At 41.4% G+C, this 22,917-nt stretch overlaps 1 protein-coding gene across 1 annotated transcript in view; it reads right to left on the reverse strand.

The window, feature by feature from the left end:
* Nucleotides 1-22,381, reverse strand: part of chata (choline O-acetyltransferase a) — a 57,689-nt gene extending 35,308 nt beyond the window's left edge. The window contains exons 1-8 of the mRNA XM_063070135.1: nucleotides 22,248-22,381; nucleotides 21,465-21,598; nucleotides 19,226-19,417; nucleotides 16,398-16,516; nucleotides 14,467-14,520; nucleotides 10,155-10,335; nucleotides 9,247-9,424; nucleotides 54-223 (exon numbers count right to left, since the gene is read on the reverse strand). Of these exons, the coding sequence (XP_062926205.1) occupies nucleotides 54-223; nucleotides 9,247-9,424; nucleotides 10,155-10,335; nucleotides 14,467-14,520; nucleotides 16,398-16,516; nucleotides 19,226-19,417; nucleotides 21,465-21,527 (957 nt within the window). The 5' untranslated portion in view covers nucleotides 21,528-21,598; nucleotides 22,248-22,381. The remainder of the gene's footprint in view (nucleotides 1-53; nucleotides 224-9,246; nucleotides 9,425-10,154; nucleotides 10,336-14,466; nucleotides 14,521-16,397; nucleotides 16,517-19,225; nucleotides 19,418-21,464; nucleotides 21,599-22,247) is intronic.
* Nucleotides 22,382-22,917: the final 536 nt, after the last annotated feature.

Below are 22,917 nucleotides of genomic sequence, written 5' to 3' on the forward strand. Positions count from 1 at the left end.
TTCTTTCAGTGACACTCAATAGATAAGGTAACTTACTGTATAACCCCCATTACCTGCATAGTTTTATCGTACCACCGATTTGCACCGTTTTTGTGCCAGCCTTCGCCATGCATTATCTGCAGAGCCATACTGAGATCGGTCTGTGCAATACCACTTGGTTCATCTAAACATAGTAGAAATATGCAATGCTCAATGGCATCCAGAGAGTCTCGATTAGCTGAATCTGCAGGAGGAAGGATAGAACAAATTAACCCAGGCAGCAGATTTTCAAATGTTCATTGAAATTAATAGGGATATTAAATCACAAACTTCATGCCATTTGAATAGTTTCTTCCCTCCCAGGTTGTTAATCTGATCAACCATTCTAGTTAGCCCACCACTTTCTATCTATTACCTCTGTCACTACATTGGACTGTAAACATTTAAAACCACTTTTTATAGTGCATTGTAAATACATGTTGGTATTTACAGTATGCATTTATGTACATTTCATTCACATCCGTACCTTAACTTCTAACTATATTTTTATGTAATTCTTGACTTTTTAAAATTGTTGAATGCTGTTGTTTTTTGTTGTTTGTCATGCCAACACACCATAGCAAATTCCTAATTCATGTCAGTGTATATGGCAAATAAAGTTGATCCTTGATCCTTGGAATTAATGCTACATTTTACAGAATACACTGGGACATGTCCACAGATCTGCCAAATCGTCAGCTGCATATTCTGATTTCTGTCATACCGTGCATTATAAATAATCAGGTGATATGCAGTTCAGATAATGGTAGAGGAATCTGACAAGCCTTCTGAAACATATAGGAAATGCACTCAATGGCTTGTACACCTGTTCATTAATGCAAATATCTAATCAGCCAGTCGTGTGGCAGCAACTCAATGCATAAAAGCATGCATGGTTGTTGTTCAGACCAAACTTCTGAATGGGGAAGAAATATGATCTACTGTAAGTGGCTTTGACCGTGGAATGATTGTTGGTGCCAGATGGAGTGGTTTGAGTATCTCAGAAACTGCTGATCTCCCGGGATTTTCATGCACAACAGTCTCTAGAGTTTACAGAAAAACAAAATTTTTTAAAAAAACATCCAGTGAGTGGCAGTTCTCTAGGTGAAAATGTTTTGTTAGTGAGAGAGGTCAGAGAAGAATGGCCAGACTGGTTCCAGTTGACAGGAAGGCGACGGTAACTCAAATAACCATGTGTTGCAACAGTGGTGTGCAGAAAAATATCTTTGAGTGCACAACACGTCGAACCTTAAATTGGGTGGGCTACCCCGGGTTCCATTCCTGTACCTAATAAAGTGGGCACTGTGTGTACATTCTATACAACTTCTATTGAAGAAAGACACTCATTGCAAATTTCTGCATAAAACCAGTTCATTTGACCGTAGGTGTTGATGTTCCACCACATTACAGATGTGACTGATCCTCTCTCACTTTACAACAATTATAGTTTAGGTTAATGAGTAGAAGCCAAAGATTAAGAATTCTGAAAGAGGCACGAATATGTTTAATGCTGACAGTGTGCATTGAGATTCTGCCCCAGTTTGCACAGACTAGAGAGACTGTTCTGTTCTGTAGGAACTGGTCCAAATGTGTGGAACGACCTACCAGAGGAAGTGGTGAATGTAGCTTTAATTTCAACGATTAAGAGGTGTTTGGATAGGTACATGGATGGGAGGGGTATAGAAAGCTATGGTCCACCTGCAGGTCGATCGGACTATATTAGTTCGACACAGACTTGATGGCCGAAGAACCCTTTTCTGTGCTGCAGTGCTCTATGGCTCTAAATTAATTTATTTTGCAATAATACAAGAGAATATATTCTAATATCTATGACAGATGCGTTCTGCGAAGTAAAAGAGTTCATCGTATCTGCTTGGTGATCAAGGTCATAACCAAATGCTAAACCAGGAAGTGCTTCTTAAAATTACCCTAATAAAGACTTTGATATATTATCTGTTACAATATCACTATAATGCAGTAAGCCAGATGAATCAATTGCAGTGGCATGTAAAATTAGCTTGAATTTTATAATGAAAAAATACATTGTAAGGAAAAAAATGTAGTTCTGACCAACAAGAATTAGCTTGGTTTACACCGCTGGGCTTGTACACAGAGAATATATTGCCCACTGGATTGCACTCTTAAGGGTAGCACATACAAAGTGCTCAAGGATCTCAACAGATCAGGAAGCATGTACGGAGGGGAATAAAGAATTGATAATTCGGGCCATGATGAAGAGACACAGCCTGAAATGTCAAATCTTTATTCCTTTCAATAGATGCTGCCTGACTTGCTGAGTTCCTCCAGCATTTTGTGTGTGTTACTCTGAATTTCCGCCATCTGCAGAATCTCTATTGTCTTTTAAAGATAAATTCTGTTAGCTGGAAATTACAGTATTATAGCAACTCTATGTCATTCATGGGCATGAGTTAGAGTAAGGATCCAAACTGCAACACAAAGGAAGATTTGGTTTATACATTTAGAGTCGGTAATATACATAATGTTTTCTCAGAATGAGCAGTCTTGCAGTTATTGATCTGTTTCCAGGTTAGGAGGTGCCTAAAAATGTGGAAAATATACCGTAGGTCATTTTGGAAGTCAATAGCCTCTGTAGACTTATCCCTTCTCTAGAGAAATGCATGGAGGCGAGAAATTTGTCAATAGAGGTGACCTGATAAGTATAAATGACCTCCAAAGAGAATGGTTAATGATGCCATTCTTCATTCTGAGCTCCGTCATGGGAAGAGGTTACCAGATAGACACAGGAAAAGATTCAAAAAGATGCGGTCAGCACCTCCTTGAAGAAATCTGTATCCTCTTAGGGACCTCTGAAACAGGACTAGTGAAGAGGGGGCAGTCAGGATGTTATTGATTCGGGAGTACACAGAAGCCCACAATGAACAGCAGCAGAAACAAACCCAGATACTTCCAACCACCAGGCCCAACAGCATCATTTTGATTTGTTTGTGGATAAACCTGCAGTTTCTGCATTAGCCTCATTAGCAACCTCAGAATCTACATTTTAGAAATGATCCTTGATCATGACCTACTGCCGAAGAAAAGATGAATTTCTGGACTAGATACAAGGAATTTGTTAGGATGTCATTTGGATATGAAGTGCTCCAGTGGTCCAGGGATCGCCAAGGGTCTAGGGATCTCTAAGTGTCTAGGGATCTCTAAGTGTCTAGGGATCTCCAAGGCTTTAAGGATTTTAAAGGTACATGATTGTCATACTGGGAATGTAAAGTTAGAATTAGTTAGTCATGTATTATCTCGCTTCAGATTAGTTAAGAGATGATAACAAAACATTTGTACACTGTCAATTTGTTGAACCGCATCTCCATAAAGCATATACAAATACACCAAGTCCTAAGTTGGACGATAGTGAAGTCAGAAGGGGACAAATCAGGTGGCAGCTAATTTACAAAGCAGGGAGCAATATTTACTTTCACATTTTGTCTTATAGCCATACTATATTTTGTACACTGAGGGAGATTGTGCGGCTCATACCCATAAGTTGGTGGTCTCCACCAGAAGAGAAATTAATTGAATTCTCATCTGTTTGACCCAAGAATGGATTTGTGTATGTGGTTCTCTTGGTTCCTATCAGTAGAGCTACCTCTTATAATTTACAATCTCCACAAGTACACTCAGCGGCCACTTTATTAGGTGCAGGAGTGAAACTCATTGTGGTCTTCTGCTGCGGTAACCCATTCACTTCAAGGTTCAACATGTTGTGCATTCAGAGATGCTCTTCCGCACACAACTGTTGTAATGCATGGTTATTTGAGTTAATGTTGCCATTCTCCTCTGACTTCTCTCATTAACAAAATGTTTTCGCCCATGGACCTGCTGCTCACTAGATATTCTTTTGATTTTTACATCATTTAGTATCAATTCCAAAGAAGAAGCATACAAATTAGCCAGAGAAAGTGGCTCACCTGAGGACTGGGAGAAATTCAGAGTTCAGCAGAGGAGGACAAAGGGCTTAATTAGGAAGGGGAAAAAGATTATGAGAGAAAACTGGCAGGGAACATAAAAACTGACTGTAAAAGCTTTTATAGATATGTAAAAAGGAAAAGACTGGTAAAGACAAATGTAGGTCCCCTACAGACAGAAACAGGTGAATTGATTATGGGGAGCAAGGACATGGCAGACCAATTGAATAATTACTTTGGTTCTGTCTTCACTAAGGAGGACATAAGTAATCTTCCAGAAATAGTAGGGGACAGAGAGTCCAGTGAGATGGAGGAACTGAGCGAAATACATGTTAGTAGGGAAGTGGTGTTAGGTAAATTGAAGGGATTGAAGGCAGATAAATCCCCAGGGCCAGATGGTCTGCATCCTAGAGTGCTTAAGGAAGTAGCCCAAGAAATAGTGGATGCATTAGTGATAATTTTTCAAAACTCGTTAGATTCTGGACTGGTTCCTGAGGATTGGAGGGTGGCTAATGTAACCCCACTTTTTAAAAAAGGAGGGAGAGAGAAACCGGGGAATTATAGACCGGTTAGCCTAACGTCGGTGGTGGGGAAACTGCTGGAGTCAGTTATCAAGGATGTGATAACAGTACATTTGGAAAGCGGTGAAATGATCGGACAAAGTCAGCATGGATTTGTGAAAGGAAAATCATGTCTGACGAATCTCATAGAATTTTTTGAGGATGTAACTAGTAGAGTGGATAGGGGAGAACCAGTGGATGTGGTATATTTGGATTTTCAAAAGGCTTTTGACAAGGTCCCACACAGGAGATTAGTGTGCAAACTTAAAGCACACGGTATTGGGGGTAAGGTATTGGTGTGGGTGGAGAATTGGTTAGCAGACAGGAAGCAAAGAGTGGGAATAAACGGGACCTTTTCAGAATGGCAGGCGGTGACTAGTGGGGTACCGCAAGGTTCAGTGCTGGGACCCCAGTTGTTTACAATATATATTAATGACTTGGATGAGGGAATTAAATGCAGCATCTCCAAGTTTGCGGATGACACGAAGCTGAGTGGCAGTGTTAGCTGTGAGGAGGATGCTAAGAGGATGCAGGGTGACTTGGATAGGTTGGGTGAGTGGGCAAATTCATGGCAGATGCAATTTAATGTGGATAAATGTGAAGTTATCCACTTTGGTGGCAAAAATAGGAAAACAGATTATTATCTGAATGGTGGCCGATTAGGAAAAGGGGAGGTGCAACGAGACCTGGGTGTCATTATACACCAGTCATTGAAAGTGGGCATGCAGGTACAGCAGGCGGTGAAAAAGGCGAACGGTATGCTGGCATTTATAGCGAGAGGATTTGAGTACAGGAGCAGGGAGGTACTACTGCAGTTGTACAAGGCCTTGGTGAGACCACACCTGGAGTATTGTGTGCAGTTTTGGTCCCCTAATCTGAGGAAAGACATCCTTGCCATAGAGGGAGTACAAAGAAGGTTCACCAGATTGATTCCTGGGATGGCAGGACTTTCATATGAAGAAAGACTGGATGAACTGGGCTTGTACTCGTTGGAATTTAGAAGATTGAGGGGGGATCTGATTGAAACGTATAAAATCCTAAAGGGATTGGACAGGCTAGATGCAGGAAGATTGTTCCCGATGTTGGGGAAGTCCAGAACAAGGGGTCACAGTTTGAGGATAAAGGGGAAGCCTTTTAGGACTGAGATTAGGAAAAACTTCTTCACACAGAGAGTGGTGAATCTGTGGAATTCTCTGCCACAGGAAACAGTTGAGGCCAGTTCATTGGCTATAATTAAGAGGGAGTTAGATATTGCCCTTGTGGCTACGGGGGTCAGGGGGTATGGAGGGAAGGCTGGGGCGGGGTTCTGAGTTGGATGATCAGCCATGGTCATAATAAATGGCAGTGCAGGCTCGAAGGGCCGAATGGCCTACTCCTGCACCTATTTTCTATGTATCTATGTTTCTATTCTCTATTATCTCTAGAGACAGTTGTGCGTGAAAATTCCAGGAGATCGGCAATTTCTGAGATACTCAAACCACCCCGTCTGACACCAGCAATCACTTCATGATCAAATTCACTTCAATCACATTTCTTCACCATTCTGATGTTTAGTAAGAACAACACTGAACTTCTTGACTATGCCTGCGTGCACTGAGTTGCTGCTACATGATTGGCTGATCAGATATTTGCATTAATGATCAGGTGTACAGGTGTACTGTACCTAATGAGGTGGTCACTGACTGGGTCAGCCCATGTATAAGAGTGAATCTTTTGACTCACTCTTAGCCTAGGAAGCTATGGCAATATTAGGAAAATTAACATGCGTTCCTGAAGTAGAATAATCACAAGTTGTGTAAATATTGGAGTGGTTTCTAGTATTAGTCTTCCAGATGTAGATAAGACATCAGATAAGAACTAGTAAACTAGAACTTGAGGTCATGGGTTAAGGGTGAAAGGTGAAGTGGGAACATGAGGGAAACTTCTTCCCTCAGAGGGCAGTGAGAGTGTGGAACAAGCTGCCAGCGCAAGTGGTGGCTGAGATTTGATCGCAACATTTAAGGGAAATTTGGGAATGCTATGGATGGGAAGGTATGGGGGGCTATGATCCAGGTGCAGACAATGGGGCTAGAGAGAATAATAGTTCAGCACCAACTAGATTGACCAAAGGGCCTGTTTCTGTGGTATAGTGTTCTATGACTCTAAATTAATTAATTTTGCAATAATACAAGGGAATGCATCTCATTTCTATGACAGGTGTGTCCTTATCTTCACTGCAAGGAGAATTAATTGATCATATCTACTTAGTGATGAAGATCATAACCAAATGTTAGGAAGAGCGTCATAAAAATATGCTAATAAAGACATTAATATATTGTGTTATCTACGTTACAATATCAATATAACGCAATACATCTGATGAATCTATTGCAGTGGTGTGTAAAGTTAGATTGAATTTTATAATGTTAAAATACATTGTAAGGGGAAAATGCTAAGCCCCTCCAGCAATTTGTGCGTGTTACTCTGAATTTCCACCATCTGCAGAATCCCTAATGTCTCTTAAAACTAACTTCTGTTCACTGAAGATTGGATCTGTGCCATTCATAGGTATGAGTTAGAGTAAGGATACAAACGGCAACACAAAGAAAGATTTAGTTTATACATTCAGAGTCAGTTCTATACATCATGTTTTCTCAGAACGAGCGCGCTCGCTGTTATTGGCCTGTTTCCAGGTTGAAAGGTTCATAAAAATGTTAAATATATATTATAGGTCACTTTGGAAGTCAATAACCACTGTAGGTGTAGCCCTAAGACAATAACCTCTACAGAAATGTATGGCAGTGATAAATATGTCAACTGATATGCTTACTAGAGGTGTCCTGTTGAGTCCAAATGAACTCCAAAGAGAATGGTTAATGATGCCACACTCTTTATTCTGAGCTCTGTCATGGGAGATTACCAGATAGACACAGAAAAAGATTAAAGTATGCGCTCAAAGCCTCTTTGAAGAAATCTATAGCCTCTTGGGAACATCTAAACCATGACTATTCAGACTAGAGTAGGGACATTCAGGATGTTATTGAAAGCCTGAAGATCATGATTTGGGAGTACACGGAAGCCTACAGTGAACAGTGAACAAACCTCGTCACTTCTAATCAATTTCCCATTAGCTACCTGTGGAAAAGTCTGGTTCCCATATTAACCACCTCAGAAACTACATACTAGAATGGATACATATACATACAAGTTTACTACATAAACTATATACTACATACAAGTCATCTTTGATCCTGAAGAATTGCGTAAGAAGAGATGAATTGGTGGACTAGGTCAAAGGAATTTGTTATGAGGTCAGTGGATACGAAGTGTTCCAGGGATCTAGGGATATCCAGGGATCTAGTGGTTTCCAAGGGTCTAGAGATCTCCAGCGTTCTAGAGATGACGTGTTGTGCATTCAGAGATCATCTTCTGCACACCACTGTTATAACATAGTCATTCTTACTTGATCCCAGGGGAAATTGGTTTTCGCTACAGTTGCACCATAAATAATTAAATAATAATAAACCCATAAATAATTAAATAGTAATATGCAAATTATGCCAGGAAATAAGTCCAGGACCAACCTATTGGCTCAGGGTGTCTGACTCTCCAAGGGAGGAGTTGTAAAGTTTGATGGCCACAGGCAGGAATGACTCCCTATGACGCTCTGTGTTGCATCTCAGTGGAATGAGTCTCTGGCTGAATGTACTCCTGTGCCCAACCAGTACACTATGTAGTGGATGGGAGACATTGTCCAAGATGGCATGCAACTTGGACAGCATTCTCTTTTCAGACACCACCGTGAGAGAGTCCAGTTCCATCCCCACAACATCACTGGCCTTACGAATGAGTTTGTTGATTCTGTTGGTGTCTGCTACCCTCAGCTTGCTGCCCCAGCGCACAACAGCAAACATGATCGCACTGGCCACCACAGACTCGTAGAACATCCTTAGCATCATCCAACAGATGTTAAAGGACCTCAGTCTCCTCAGGAAATAGAGACAAATGATTATTTAAGTTACTGTTGTCTCTCATTAGCAAGGCATTTTCACCTACAAAACTGCCACTCACTGGATGTTTTGGGGTTCTTTTTTACATCATTCTATGTAAACTCTAGAGCAAGGGTTCCAAACCTGGGGCCCACCAACCCCTTGGGTTAATGTTAAGGCTCCATAGCATAACAAAAGTTGGGAACTCTGCTTTAGAGATCATTTTGTATGAAAATCCTAGGAGACCAGCAGTTTCTGAGATACTCAAATCAACCCACCTGGAACTGACAATCATTCCATGGTCAAAGTCACTGAGGTCACACTTCTTCCCCATTCTGATGTTTATTCTGAACAAGAACTGAACCTCTTGACCTGCCTGTACGCTTTTATACATTGAATTACTGCAATATGATTGGCTAATTAGATATTTGCATTAACAAGCAGCATGCAGGTGTACCTAATAAAGCAGCCACTGAATATATCTTTTATAGGGCAAGTAGTCATTTTATTGAGTCCTATACAAATTTTCCATTGTGTGAATTCTCAGCAGAGCAGCCAAAGACAATTGGATTTTGAAGAATGGTGCAATTAGAATGAACTCAATAATTGTTCTTCTGAGACCTCATTTGAATTATAGAAGAAGGCATCCCAGGAAACAAATGCAAAGCTAACCAAATATTTTGCATTAATGAAAAACAGAAATATGTATTTGCCTAGCTGGTGTTGTGTTGCAGAATGATTACATGCATGCTTGTAACTAACCTCTCAAAACCACTTTCCTTGCCTCTGCCCATTTGGGCCTGTCATCTGCTGTCAGCAGTCCAATGGGAGCTGCCCTTTCTTCCTCATTCTCTGCCACTTTCACGATCTTTCTCAACTGGGTGAATAAGTCACTTTCGTTCAAACGCCTGAAGTTTATGACAACCTCCAAAACAAAGAACTGGGACAAAACAAAAAAAAATGGCAGTCAGGTTTAATGCAATTCTGTATGGAGTCAGTACAAAATCAAGTTCAAACTTATTGTCTTTCAACCATATACATATACACGGCCAAACGAAAGAATGTTCCTCCAGACCAAGGTACGCAACACAGTACATGTAACTAGCCTCATAGCTTTACATGGGTTGACCCTGTCTAGGGACTTCCTCACATCAGCTACAGCCAGACGGAGTACTTGCTCCTTGGGGGAGGAGGGGCCTTCCTCACTGGCGCATCGGTCTGTACCTGAAACCATGCGTAAAAGACATTCAGCCTATCAGGAAGCGAGGCCTCACTGTCGTTGGTGTGCAGGGTGGACTTGTAGTCCATTATGGTCTGAATGCTCTGCCACATGCACCTCGTGTCTCTGCCGTTAAAGAAATGGCTGTATATTCTCTGTGAATAACCATGTTTTTCCTTCCTGATGGCATAGGAAAGCACGGCTCTTTCTGACCCGGGAGTCGTCTTATTGAGAAGCTTGAATTACATATAAGGACCACTTTATATTTTAACAAGGAGAAGTTCTATTATTTTGTACTTTATTGAAAAAAATCAATTGTTATCCATCAAGAAAGATAAAATACTCAGAAATTATCATCTGAGAACTCTTCCCCTCCAGCTAAGACCACTTCATAGTCAATTTCCAACTTGGCTTTTAACTCCACATTTGCTGGTGCAAACAGAATTCTTACCTGGTTTCGGCAAGCCACAATGACATGCTCCGTTTCAGGCATTCCATTGCTTTTCTGGTCTACCAGTGTGTCTTTTTGTTGGCCTGGGAGACGGTAAGATGAGAAAAGCCGGTAGTATTGTTCCATGCACAAGGCACGTCCTGCTAATTGACCACGGGCAAAATCAATGGGTAAGGCACGGCTGGAAAACAAGATGAGAAAATTAATGCTTAATAATCAAGTTACTCTTCAACTCATCTTCTTTTAAGTTATATTTTGTCTGATTTGGCAGCTGGTATAGGCAGACCCTGTGTGATTCAGTAAAAAATCAGAATCCGGTTTCACATCACCATTATGTGTCATGAAATTTTTTATCTTTAGAACAGCAGTACAATGCAATGCATAATAATAGAGAAAATTGTGTGTGTGTGTGTGTGTGTGTGTGTGTGTGTGTGTGTGTGTGTGTGTGTATTTAATAATTAAATTAAACAAGCAGTGCAAAATAGAAATAAAAAAGTAGTGATGAATCTTTCATGGGTTCAATGTCCATTTGGAAATCGGATGGCAAAGGGGAGGAACTATTCCTGAATCATTAAGTGTGTACCTTCAGCATCCTGTACCACCTCCCTAATGGTAGCACTGAGAACAGGCAAGACCTGGGTGATGGGGGACCTTAATGATGTCCCTGAAGATGTGCTGGATACTACAGAGGCTAGTGCCCATGATAGAGCTGACTAAGTTTACAAATCTCTGCAGCTTATGTCAATCCTGTGCAGTAGCACCACCAGCCCCCCCCCCCCCGTCATACCTGTACTTAAGATTATACAAACTCCATATTAGGCATCCATTAGTCTCATGAGACCATAGATTTGCGCCTTGGAAGGTTTCCAGGGCATAGGCCTGGGCAAAGTCGTTTGGAAGACCAGCAGTTGTCCATGTTGCAAGCTCCCCTCTCCACGCCACCGATGTCGTCCAAGGGACCCATACAGCTTGGCACTGGTGTCGTCGCAGAGCAATGTGTGGTTAAGTGCCTTGCTCAAGAACACACACACATTGCCTCAGCCAAGGCTCGAACTAGCGACCTTCAAATCACTAGACGAACACCTTAACCACTTGGCCACACACCAACACAAACTCCATAAAAATTATACCTAACTCATTCCTTCAAGTGCTGATGGAGGGTTTTGATCAGAAACATCAAAAATGTCTTTACTCCCACAGATGCTGATTGACCTGCTGAATTCCTCCAACAGATTGTTTGTTGGTCCAGATTCCACCATTTGCATTCTCCTGCCTCTCTGCTATTACATGGAGTGTTTGTTTACAACTTTTTCTTTAAAAGTGAAAAAAAAACATTGACTAATGTTTGGGCGTTAGGTCCAAACAACACTTGTGTTCTACAGAGCAGTCATCCTTCCTGCACTGCCAGATAGAGTAGGTAGACAGTATAGATATAGTAGATAGACAGCATCTTTTTCCCAGGATTGAAAAGATGGTATGCATTTAAGCTGAGAGGGGGTAATTTCAAAGGAGATGTGATGGATATGTAAGTCACGGGGTGGTGGTAGAGGTAGATACAATAGGGACTTTTAAAAGATGTTCAGATTGGGATATGAATGTGAGGAAAATGGAAGGATATGAACATTGTGTCGGCAGATGAGATTAGTTTAGTTGGCCATTTGATTACTAATCTAATTGATACAGCACAACATTGTGGGCTGAAGGGCCTGTTCCTGTGATGTACTGTTCTATATTCTATTATTGTATGGAGCTGAATCATGGGCCACATACAGAAGGCACATGGAAGCCCTGGAACAATAAACAACAAAGATCTTACAAAGGATTTGGAGGACCAGCTGTAAGGACAGACACATACTGGAAGCTGCCAACATGAACATCACCTCCATCACGGTAAACCAACACCAACACCAACTCCAATGGAGAGGTCATGTTATCCAGATCCAAACAGATCCTTTGCTCCCTGTTGAAGGAAGGTCAGTGAGCCCCTGGAGGGCAAAGGAAAGGCTTCAAAGATAACATCAAAATCAGCCTGAAGAAATTCAACATTCCATCTAAAAACTGGCAAGACATTGCACTCAGTAGGTACACAGGATGGAGTCTGTTCAAGAGAGAGCTGCGCTACATGAGAACGACCTGGGCTGTGCCACAGAGAACAAGTGGCTGCTGCAACACGAGAAACAAAACAACCAAAAGACCCAGTCACTAACCACAACCAGCACTTACTCTTGCCGGTGCTGCACCAGAACTTGTGGATCCCAGATTAGCCTCTACAGCCACCTGAGGACTCAACAAAAGACAACGGCTTAGGAGAACATCACACTCGACTCGAGTGATTGCACTACTAACCCTACTCACCAATGTCCTTATCAAATGATAATGAAAGACTAAACTTCTGATGTTTTGAAATTCATAAGCAACAAAAATAAATTAAAACATTCACAACAATTAGAAGCATTAACTTCTTTAAGTCTTGCAGTGTTATTGAACTAATACATCTTCTTCTCCACAGACACTGGGTTATTTCCAGCACTTTTGAATATAACTTCAATTATTCATCTTCCTCGATTTCAACTACATTATTTTAGTCCCTACTTTTCTTGCTAACCCTGCACCTCTGTTGGCTTCAAGTCCTCAACTTACAATGAGAAGAAACAAAAATCAGGGCATTCGCTCTCATTTTAATGGAGTCTCTCTCCACATCTTAGAACACCATCACCTCTCCCCACCCCCCCCCATGTTCCAGCTGTATACCCCTCCTGCAACCCCCAACATTTAAACATGATGTCTGACATCTAATATACCGGTTATTTTTGTTCATTTAGAAATTGACTGGCACTACACTAACAGCTTTGATTTTGATTTCCCAATAGAGGAAAGATAAAAATGCCCCACATATTTCAGAAATTATTGTCAGATCAAAAGCAGAAATTACTGAGAACCTGGAATGAGCTGCCAGACAAAGTGGGTGAAGCAGGTAAAATTGCAACTTTTAAAAGGTATGTAGATAGATACACACAACTCTGAACTGATTCGACAACCTATGGACTCACTTTCAAGGACCCTACAACTCATGCTCTCAGTATTATTTAAGTATTTATTATTATTATTATTATCATTATCATTATTTTATTCTCACAGATTGTCTCTTTTGCACATTGGTTGTTTGTCAGTCTCTCTGTGTAGTTTTTCATTGATCCTACGCTGTTTCTTTGTTCTACTGTGAATGCCTTCAAGAAAGTGAATCTCAGGGTAGCATATGGTGGCATATACACCTTTTGATAATACATTTACATTGAACTTTGGACTTTGATCATGGAAGTGAAGGGAGGAGCTTGGAGAGTCATGGGCCAAATGTGGGCAACTGGGAGGATGCTATGGTTGGCATGGATGAGTTGGGCCGAAGGGCCTGTTTCCGTAGACTCTATAAATCTATGACTCTATATTGAGATAATACATCTTAGACAGTGAATATACTTCACAAAATAACCTTGGGTTTGTTAGTGAGACAAAAACGCAGGAAAGATGGTAGTGTAGCAGTTGGCGCGACATTATTGCAGCTCGACGCTTTCCAGAGTTCAGAGTTCAATTCTGCCGCCATCTATAAGGAGTCTGTACATCCTCCTCATGGAATGTGTGGATTTTATCCTGGTTCTTTGCGTTCCTTCCACAATCCAAAGGCATACTGGGTACGTTAATTGGTCATTTTAAATTGTCCTGTGATTACAGAGAAAGTTCGAACAAGTTGGGTCTTTATTCTTTGGAACATAGAAGGTTGAGGGGCGACTTGATAGAGGTATTTAAAATTATGACGGGGGATAGATAGAGTTGACATGGATAGGCTTTTTCCATTGAGAGTGGGGGAGGTTCAAACAAGAGGACATGAGTTGAGTGTTAAAGGGCAAAAGTTTAGGGTTAACATGAGGGGGAACTTCTTTACTCAGAGAGTGGTAGCTGTGTGGAACGAGCTTCCAGCAGGAGTGGTTGAGGCAGGTTCGATGTAGTCATTTAAAGTTAAATTGCACAGCTATATGGACAGGAAAGGAATGGAGGGTTACGGGGTGAGTGCAGATCGGTGGGACTAGGTGAGAGTAAGAGTTCAGCACAGACTAGAAGGGCCGAGATGGCCTGTTTCCGTGCTGTAATCGTTATATGGTTATATGATTAGATTAGGGTTAAATGGGGTTGTTGGGCGCTGGAGTGGTCTGGCTCAAAGGGCCAGATTGGCCTACTCAGTGCCATATCTCTAAATAAAAATAAATCAAATTACTTTAAAATATACAATTGTAAGTCTCTCTCACTGTTAATTACTTACGCGTCCAACATGACTTTGTAATCCAGTATTCCACAAATGAGACGTGCAGCAAACCTGTAAAGGGAAATAAACTGTTAATACAGGCACTATTGGAAAGCAAAAACTCCAAAAGCTATATGTATAATTTTTACCCCTGGTTACATTTCAATACAATTACACGTAGCTGAAAATTTACTGTACACTTGATTAACTAGGCGGTACAGCAGCATAGTGGTTAGCACATAGGCCGCATCGGTTCAATTCTCACCACTACCCATAAGAACATTCTCCCCGTGACCATGTGGGTTTCCTCCCACAGTCCAAAGACATACCTGTTGGTACGTTAATTGGTTATTGTGAAAATGCCCCATGATTAGGCTAGGATTAAATTGGGGGATTGCTGGGCAGCACAGCTCGAAGGGTCAGAAGGGCCTACTTTACGCTGTGTCTCAATAAAAAAAAGTTAAATAATAACAACAAAAAATGGCAGCAATACTTTGCAGTTTCATCAATGAAAAATGCCTAAGTTTGGTTTGTATAAGCTTATCCGTTTAGACATAACTCATCAAAGCATCCCAATGAAAAGATGAATTAAGTGGGCCCTGGGCCCCTCTTGAGTAATGTTATGTAACAGTAACAAACACATTGCAGGCAACTACAGTATACTTGGCTTAATGCGCAAAGTCTTTGAGGATAGGTATTCAGAAGTAACTCTGCCCTCTAACAACAATATCCATGGGAACAAGTGAGCACAACAAAGCAATAATAACAAGATGCGCATGATCAGGGACACAGTGCTTGAAATGATGGCAAGAATTCCGGCACCGTCTGTAAGGACTTTGTACGTTCTCCCTGTGAACTGCATGGGTTTCCTCCAAGTGCTCCAATTTCCTCCCACAGACTAGTCAGTTGGTTAACTGGTCATTGTAACTTGTCCTGCGATTAGGCTAGCATGAAATAAGTGGGTTGCTGGTGGTGCAGCTTATTGGGGTGAAAGAGCCGGTTCTGCACTGTATCTCTGAATGAATGACTAAATACAGTACTGTGCAAAAGTCTTAGGCACAAATATAGCTAAGGTGCCTAAGACTTGCACAGTACTGTATTTGAAAACGTCAAGCTGAAAGCAAGTTTGTAAATCTGGCAGGAGCTAAGGATATTGAGAATGGTGAGAGTGGGGTACTGCGGGAGGAATGTGGAGCATTTGGCAGAGGAAGAGTGCCAGGGCAGGAGGGTGGTGAAGGTGCAGTCACAGCCAGCTCTGAGACACCAGGCAAGGTCATATGATTCCAAACAACTGGGTTATTGATCATTATAGATTGTCTTTCTGGTGTTTCCCTCTTCCTTCCCATTTTCCCAACAAGGATTTAACTCTCCCTGCCCCATTCCCAATCTCAGTCCCCAACAGAAAACCATATCAGAATCAGGTTTATCTTCACTCACATGTCATGGAATTAGTTTATTACTTGCAGTAGCAGTACAGTGCAATAGATAAAATTACTACAGTACTGTGCAAACGTCTTTGGCATCCGAGCTATATATATGCACCTAAGACCGTTGCACAATACTGTAAATAAATAATCACAGCATAATACTTCTGGGTTGCCTCGTTTATTTTAGACTGAATTCCTAAAAGCAAAGTTAGCTTGAAGCAAAGACTTATTTTATTCATTTATGAGCTGCACTACTCAGCAGCCCATCTATTTAATGCTAGCTCAGGACAATTTACAACGACCAATTAACCTACTAACCGGTATGCCTTTGGACTGTGGAAGGAAACTGGAGCACTCGGAGGAAAGACACGCAGTCACGGGAAGGATGTAGAAGCTTCTTGCAGACCACACTGGAATTGAAATCCGAACTCTGATGCATTACGCTAACCGCTACACCACCATGTTATCGCCATGCATTTTACAACAGAATGTATTCCTGTTGTGCTGCACGAAGATTTGTACCTGAGCTGATCAGCCTCATCCTGAAAGCTCTGACGAGGGAAGACCATTCCGGGGCTGGAGTTTACTGGAAGTGCAACTGGATTGCATAGATACATATTATCCAACCACCAATCATAAATCTTGGGAAGGGAAGAGAAGGAAAAGCAGCTTATTGTAACTGCTAACAAACTTTTTACAGAACAATTTATTGTCTAACTTATTCAGTGGTTTCAATTTCAATCTTATAGAAAATTGAATGTTTCATCAATACAGATCATTCAAAGGGTTCAGCAAATACCACCAAAGGAAAATTAGTATTTACTTTATTCTATCATTAAGTTTGTACATTGAGATTCTGCAGACACTGGAAATCCAGCGTAACAAACACAAAATATGGAGCAACTCAGCAGGTCAGGCAGTATCTATAGAGCGGGAAAAAAAGTCGTCATTTCAGGCCAAGACTCTTCATCAGGATTCCCCATCAAATCAAATTATGTTTAATTATCACTCAAATCATGTGTAGATACAGCTGAATAAGGCAGCATTCCTGAGTCAGAAACAGGTTTAATATCATTGGCATACGTCGTGAAATTTGTTCTTTTGTGGCAGCAGTACATTGCAATATATAATAATAAAAACTTTAAATTACAATAAGAAGTATACTTTAAAAATTAAATGAAATAAGTAGTGCAAAAGGGAGAGAAAAAATACTGTAGTAGTGTATATGGGATCAGTGTCCATTCAGAAATTTGATGGTAGATGGGAAGAAGCTGTTCCTGAAACATTGAGTGTGTGTCTTCAGGCTCCTGCACCTCCTCCTTGATGGTAGCAATGAGAAGAATGGGGGTCCTTAATGATGAATGCCGCCTTTTTGTGTCCTCACTTTTTGAAAGTGTCCTGGATGCTGGGGAGGCTATTCCCATGAAGGAGCTGGCTGAGTTTACAAATTTCTGCAGCTTTCTCTGATCCTGTGCATTTGCCCCTCCATACCAAACGGTGATTCAACCAATCAGAATGCTCCCCACAGTACATCTGTAGAAATTGTGAGTGTCTTTGATGACATACTAAGTCTCCTCAAACTCCTAATGAAATACAGCCACTGTCGTACCTTGCTGGTAACTGCATTAATATGTTGGGCCCAGGATAAATCCTTGGAGATGCTGGCACCCAGGAACTTGAAACTGCTCACCCTTTCTACCTCTGATCCCTCATGAAAGGTCTTGGCCTGAAACATCAGCTCCTCATTCCTGTTGCCTGACCTGTTGAGTTCATCCAGCAATTTGCATGTGTCAGTCAAAATTATATAAACCCCTCTTTGCCTCACTGGAGAATTAGTCTCTTGATGCTTACTGATTCAAATAACTAAGAGCCTTATTGTAAATACCATTGCATGTGTCGTGATTTTTTTTTCAGAAACAAACTTGTATTGAACAGGGAATGCAAAATGCAGCCTTCCAGAATCCATTGAGATATAGTATACTAGATTCTCTCTGCAAACTGTAAATAGTGGTGGAAGATTAAAAATGAAAGCAGTAATAACAGAAACAAAAGGAATGCAGCAAGAATAACACACCTAACATGCTTGCTCCAATATGAGTAACATCATGAGTGGTCTTTTACCAAGCATTCACAACATATCCCTTGATTATCTTCATATCCAAGAGTCTATCAATCTATCTCTTGTACATATTCACATTCCAAGCTTATGCAGTTCTATTGGGTGGAGTATTACAAAGATTCATTGCTTGTTAACACATTTCTAAATTGGCAAGCCATATTTCAAGAGTCTGACATCCTGATCGTGACACCAAGCCAAAGAACAATTCATGAACGCGAGATTCTGCAGATGCTGGAAATCCAGATTAACACTCACAAACTGCTAAAGGAACTCTGCAGGTCAGGCAGCATCTGTGAAGAGGAATAACAGTCGATGTTTTGGGCTGAAATGCCAATTATTATATTCCCCTCCATAGATGCTGCCTGATCTGCTGAGTTCATCTAGCATTTTGTGTGTGTTGCAAGTGAAAAATCATCTGGTTCACTGTGATAGTAATCTCCATAAGAATTTTGTATATTTCAATGAGATCACCTCTCAGTCTTCTGAACACAAGACAGTATAGGCCAAGTCTACTTGATTTCCCCTCATAGACCCATGCCCATTTCCAACAATCAGCTGGAGAGACAAAACAAGATGGTTTAAATGAAGAAATGAAATGATGATGAAGGCATTGCTTAGCTTCTGGAGGACAGTGCAGTGGACACAGGACCTTCCCCTTCACTGGGATTCACAGCAATGCAGAGACCTCAATATCAAGATATTGCAGCCTATATATGAATGATTTGGATGAAAATGTTTGTATATGTACAAACTTGGAGGAGTTGCAGAGAGGGAGAAAGTTTGTCAAAAGAATGTAGACCAGCTGGAAATGTGGGCAGAAAATTGGCAGATGGAACTAGATCTGGGCAAATTTGTGCGATACTGCACTTTGGGAGGTCAAATGCAAGAGAAAAGCATATAGTAATGGCAGGTAAAGTATGTCAGGAACATTGATGTACAGAAGGATGCTAGGGTGAATTTCCATAGCTCCCTGAAAGTTACCACATGAATATCAGGGTGGTAAAGAAGATGCACGTTTTTCACTCCTTCTGACACTCCCTTAGATAGAGCAACTTCGTGCGCAGTTTTCCAAGTACAGTCCAAACTAGATCCCATATAGGCACATTGCAAAAATTAATTTTCTTTGTAACATTTTCCTTGCAGACTGCAGCTGGATGGCCTTTTGGGTAGTATAGCAAGACACCTTGAGTTCAATACATGCTTCTAATTGCTAGTGAAGTGTTGCCATTACCCAGTTAACTTTGCTTTCTTTTCGCTTCATCAAATGTTCCTGCAAAAGTTCTCCGACCCCACCGCGGGCCGCAAACCTTTCTACGATGGCCTTGGTGGTTCTGTATTGGTCCTCCGTCACCAGGTGTTTCATACAGTCTAGGTAGGTGTCCAATGTGTCCTGTAGACGAGGGAGAGGATACTTGGGCAACACCTACAAGATACAGAAAAGTGAAATTGATTTTAATAACCATCATTGATTAAGAAGCAGTTGAACAGTCAAAAAAGATCAAACTGTAGGGGTCTCATTGGCTGGTAGATATTTCATTGCAAAACAGTGTACATACAGTCAGTAGCCACTTAATTAGGTAAAAGACTGGAACCCAGTGTGGTCTTCAGCTGCTGTAGCCCATCTCAATGTGTTGTGCATTCAGAGTTGCTCGGCTGCACACTATTGTTGTAACACATGGTTATTTGAGTTCCTGTTGCCTTCCTGTCAACTTGAACTACTCTGGCTATTCTCCTCTGACCTTTCTTGTTATCAAGGCATTTTCGCCCACAGAACTCCCACTTGCTGGATTTACAGATAATTGTGTAAATTTCAGAGACTGTTGTGGTGAAACCCCAGTGATACTCAAACCACCCCATCTGGCACCAACAATCATTTCATAGGCAAAATCACCTAGATCACATTTCTTCCCCATTCTGATGTTTGTTCTGAATGACTGAACGTCTTGACCATGTCTGCATGCTGTTATGCATTGAGTTGTTGACACATAATTGGTTATTTAGTTACATGCGTTAATAATTAGGTGTACTGGTTTTTGCAAACTTACTTTGCAAACTGTTTTTGCATTTTGATAAATATTTCACCAACATTTATAATTTGTGTGATTATGATAGAGCATAATCTGAGCATCATTTGAGTTTATTTCCAGTTGGTGAAAGGTATTGTATGTTTAAAAATCTGTTCCTACATTTTTGAACAAAACCACGTTTTATTTGAACCTAAGCCCCATAAGTAAATGCCTAGATTATCATTCTAGCTCAGTATGATTTATTGGGATTACGGCAAAGCAAGCATACTGCTCTCTCCAGATAGGTGACACTCTCTTAGGTGTTGGAGAACTGTCAGTGAGCCTGTTAAACGGGCACAAATAAAAGAAGAAAACAAATTATTTAGCCGGTGCAAAATTCATTCACAATGTACCAGTAGATAAATTAGTCACATGGTATAATTCCTAAAGGGAACACGCACCCAAAATCACAGATCACACAGGTTTCACTTTCTATGGTGGAGTTATCGATACAACAAAGAAACACGCCCTTGGGAATACCGCTTCCGTGCAAGCCTAATAGGTCATAGGAGCAGATTAAGCCTTTCGGCCCATCAAGTCTACTCCACCATTCAACCATTAACCCTCTCAATCCTATTCTCCTGCCTTGTCCTCTTAACCTGTGACAGCCTTACTAATCGAGTATTACTTACTAATAAGTAATCACTCTTACGTATCAACCTCCGCTTTAAATATACTGAATGACTTGGCCTCCACTGCTGTGTGCAATGAATTCCACAGATTCACCACGCTCTGGTTAAAAATTATTCCTCCTCAGCTTTGCTCTAAATGGATGTCCATCTATTCTGAGGCTGTGCCCTTTGGTCCTGGACTCCCCCACTGGGGGCAACGTCCTCTCCGCGTCCACTCTATCACTCATCCACACTACTTTTTCTCATTCCTCTCAACCCCATTGACAGTGGCCAGTTAGGGGTATGGGAGGAAACTGGAACACTTCGAGGAAATCCACGTGGTCAGAAGGTGAACATGAAAACTTCCGCGCATAGTGCCCCGCGGGAAGATCGAACTCGGCTCTCTGTCTGTTACGCAGTGACTCTACCAGCTGCGCCACTGCAGGTAGTGCTTACTAAATGATCACTTAGAGCTATTGATGTGTAAGAGTGTGTGTGTGTGCGTGTGTGTGTGTGTGTGTGTGTGGGCAGTTCCTACAATCGCCATACACTACACAAAAACAATTAGATTACCGCATCTCACCAATCCTGTCCCATGTTGATAAAGCTAAACTAATAGACGTGATCAGACACCAGGTCCAGTTTAAGTTAGACACGCCATTCGGGAAGCATTTGATGATCAAGTTTCAGAGTTAGACTACAAAACTTCCACACATGAAAGCAGAATAAGAACAGCCACATGCATGTCAGCATTCGAACAATCAGTGTGTATAAAAGTGAATAAAAGTCGTACATAGCTGTTCCTGCGAGCTCTCGGTCGGACCGGACCCTGATTGGGTTTCCGCGGGGCTATCATGGCTTTGTCACGATCTCACGTAATCTGGACGAATGGCGGACCCGCAGCGCACAGGTGTAAAAATAAACCCCCTGGATGAAAGAGATAAATGTAAGAAGGCAAGCTTTGCCCTTTATCAATAAATAAATGCTTCGCAGTTCTTTATAACCTTTCGCTTTATATTCTATAACATTTATCCAAAGTCCCATTATAATTTTACACTATTCTCCACTTATCCAAGAAATCACAGTTCAAAGTAAATTTATTATCAATATACATTTTCTAGCGGACACCCACAGTAAATTAAGTACAGTAGAATCCAAGGAAACCCTTAAGTAAAAGAGGCAGGGTCCCTGAAAATGCGTCTATAGGCCGTGTAAATATAATCTACTGTCCGTAATTAACCTAATTTTAACACTAAAATGAAAATGTCACTTTCCTCCCAGCCTCAAGCTCTTACCTGTAACTTAACATATACGAAAACGGAAAGCATTTTAAATACCGGTGGAGATAAGTAAAGGGAACGGAACAGAACTGTACGTGGGGAGATATACCGGAGAATTTGGATCAACTACCTAGCCCCCTCCTTAAGCGGAACACAGTTCAAGCGCGGGACAATGGAGCCTGTCCACTTATAACCCAAAATTCTTCAGCTTACAAATGAACGAACCTAGTTCACGGGCACAGTTCGTTTCTGAAGTTTTAAATGAGAAGAGATAATGAATCGATATTTACACTCACCGACCTTCAGGAATCCACACAGAACGAATGGAACTGCCGCTTTAGTAGAGACACCATTTGCAGTCCCATGTTGGAGACTGGAAACCGGAAACTGGTTGCTGGTCAATTCGTTCGGTGCGCCGGCACTGGCGGCTCATACCACTTCTTCCACCGCGTTAAGGATGGGAGCGAACAGAATGGATGGCGAGCTCGATTATACTCTTCCTCGAAACGGCAACGCCCTCCCCTTTTCCCTATTCGTCCAGCATCACACCCGACACTCAGACGTCGCACAGTATCCACTCACTTTGAGTATAGAGGCCAGGAGAGTGGTTTCGGGTTGGGCGGTGAGCGATCGGGTGGGTGGGGGGGGGTCGGTGTGCCGAGGTGAGGGTTGATAGACCACTTTTGAATGGCAGACCTTTGCTCTTTGGGAGGTTATGCTTACGACTTTCAGCAAACTGCGGCGGAGAGAACTTATTAACGTTGGTTGAAGTAGTTTTCTGATGAAAGACCAGCTGAGTTTCTCTTCTCTCATGTACTACCGGATACCTCCCAACATCCCCTGTGCCTAATACTGCTTATGCATGATAATTTAAACAAATTTGTCTGGTTAGTCTATGGTCAAAATTAGTCTAAATTCACCACACATCCCCGAGGGATTGCCGAATGATTATTTAAATTCTATAAA

This window comes from Mobula hypostoma, chromosome 18, assembly GCF_963921235.1.
Source record: "Mobula hypostoma chromosome 18, sMobHyp1.1, whole genome shotgun sequence".
NCBI classification, from domain to species: domain Eukaryota; kingdom Metazoa; phylum Chordata; class Chondrichthyes; order Myliobatiformes; family Myliobatidae; genus Mobula; species Mobula hypostoma.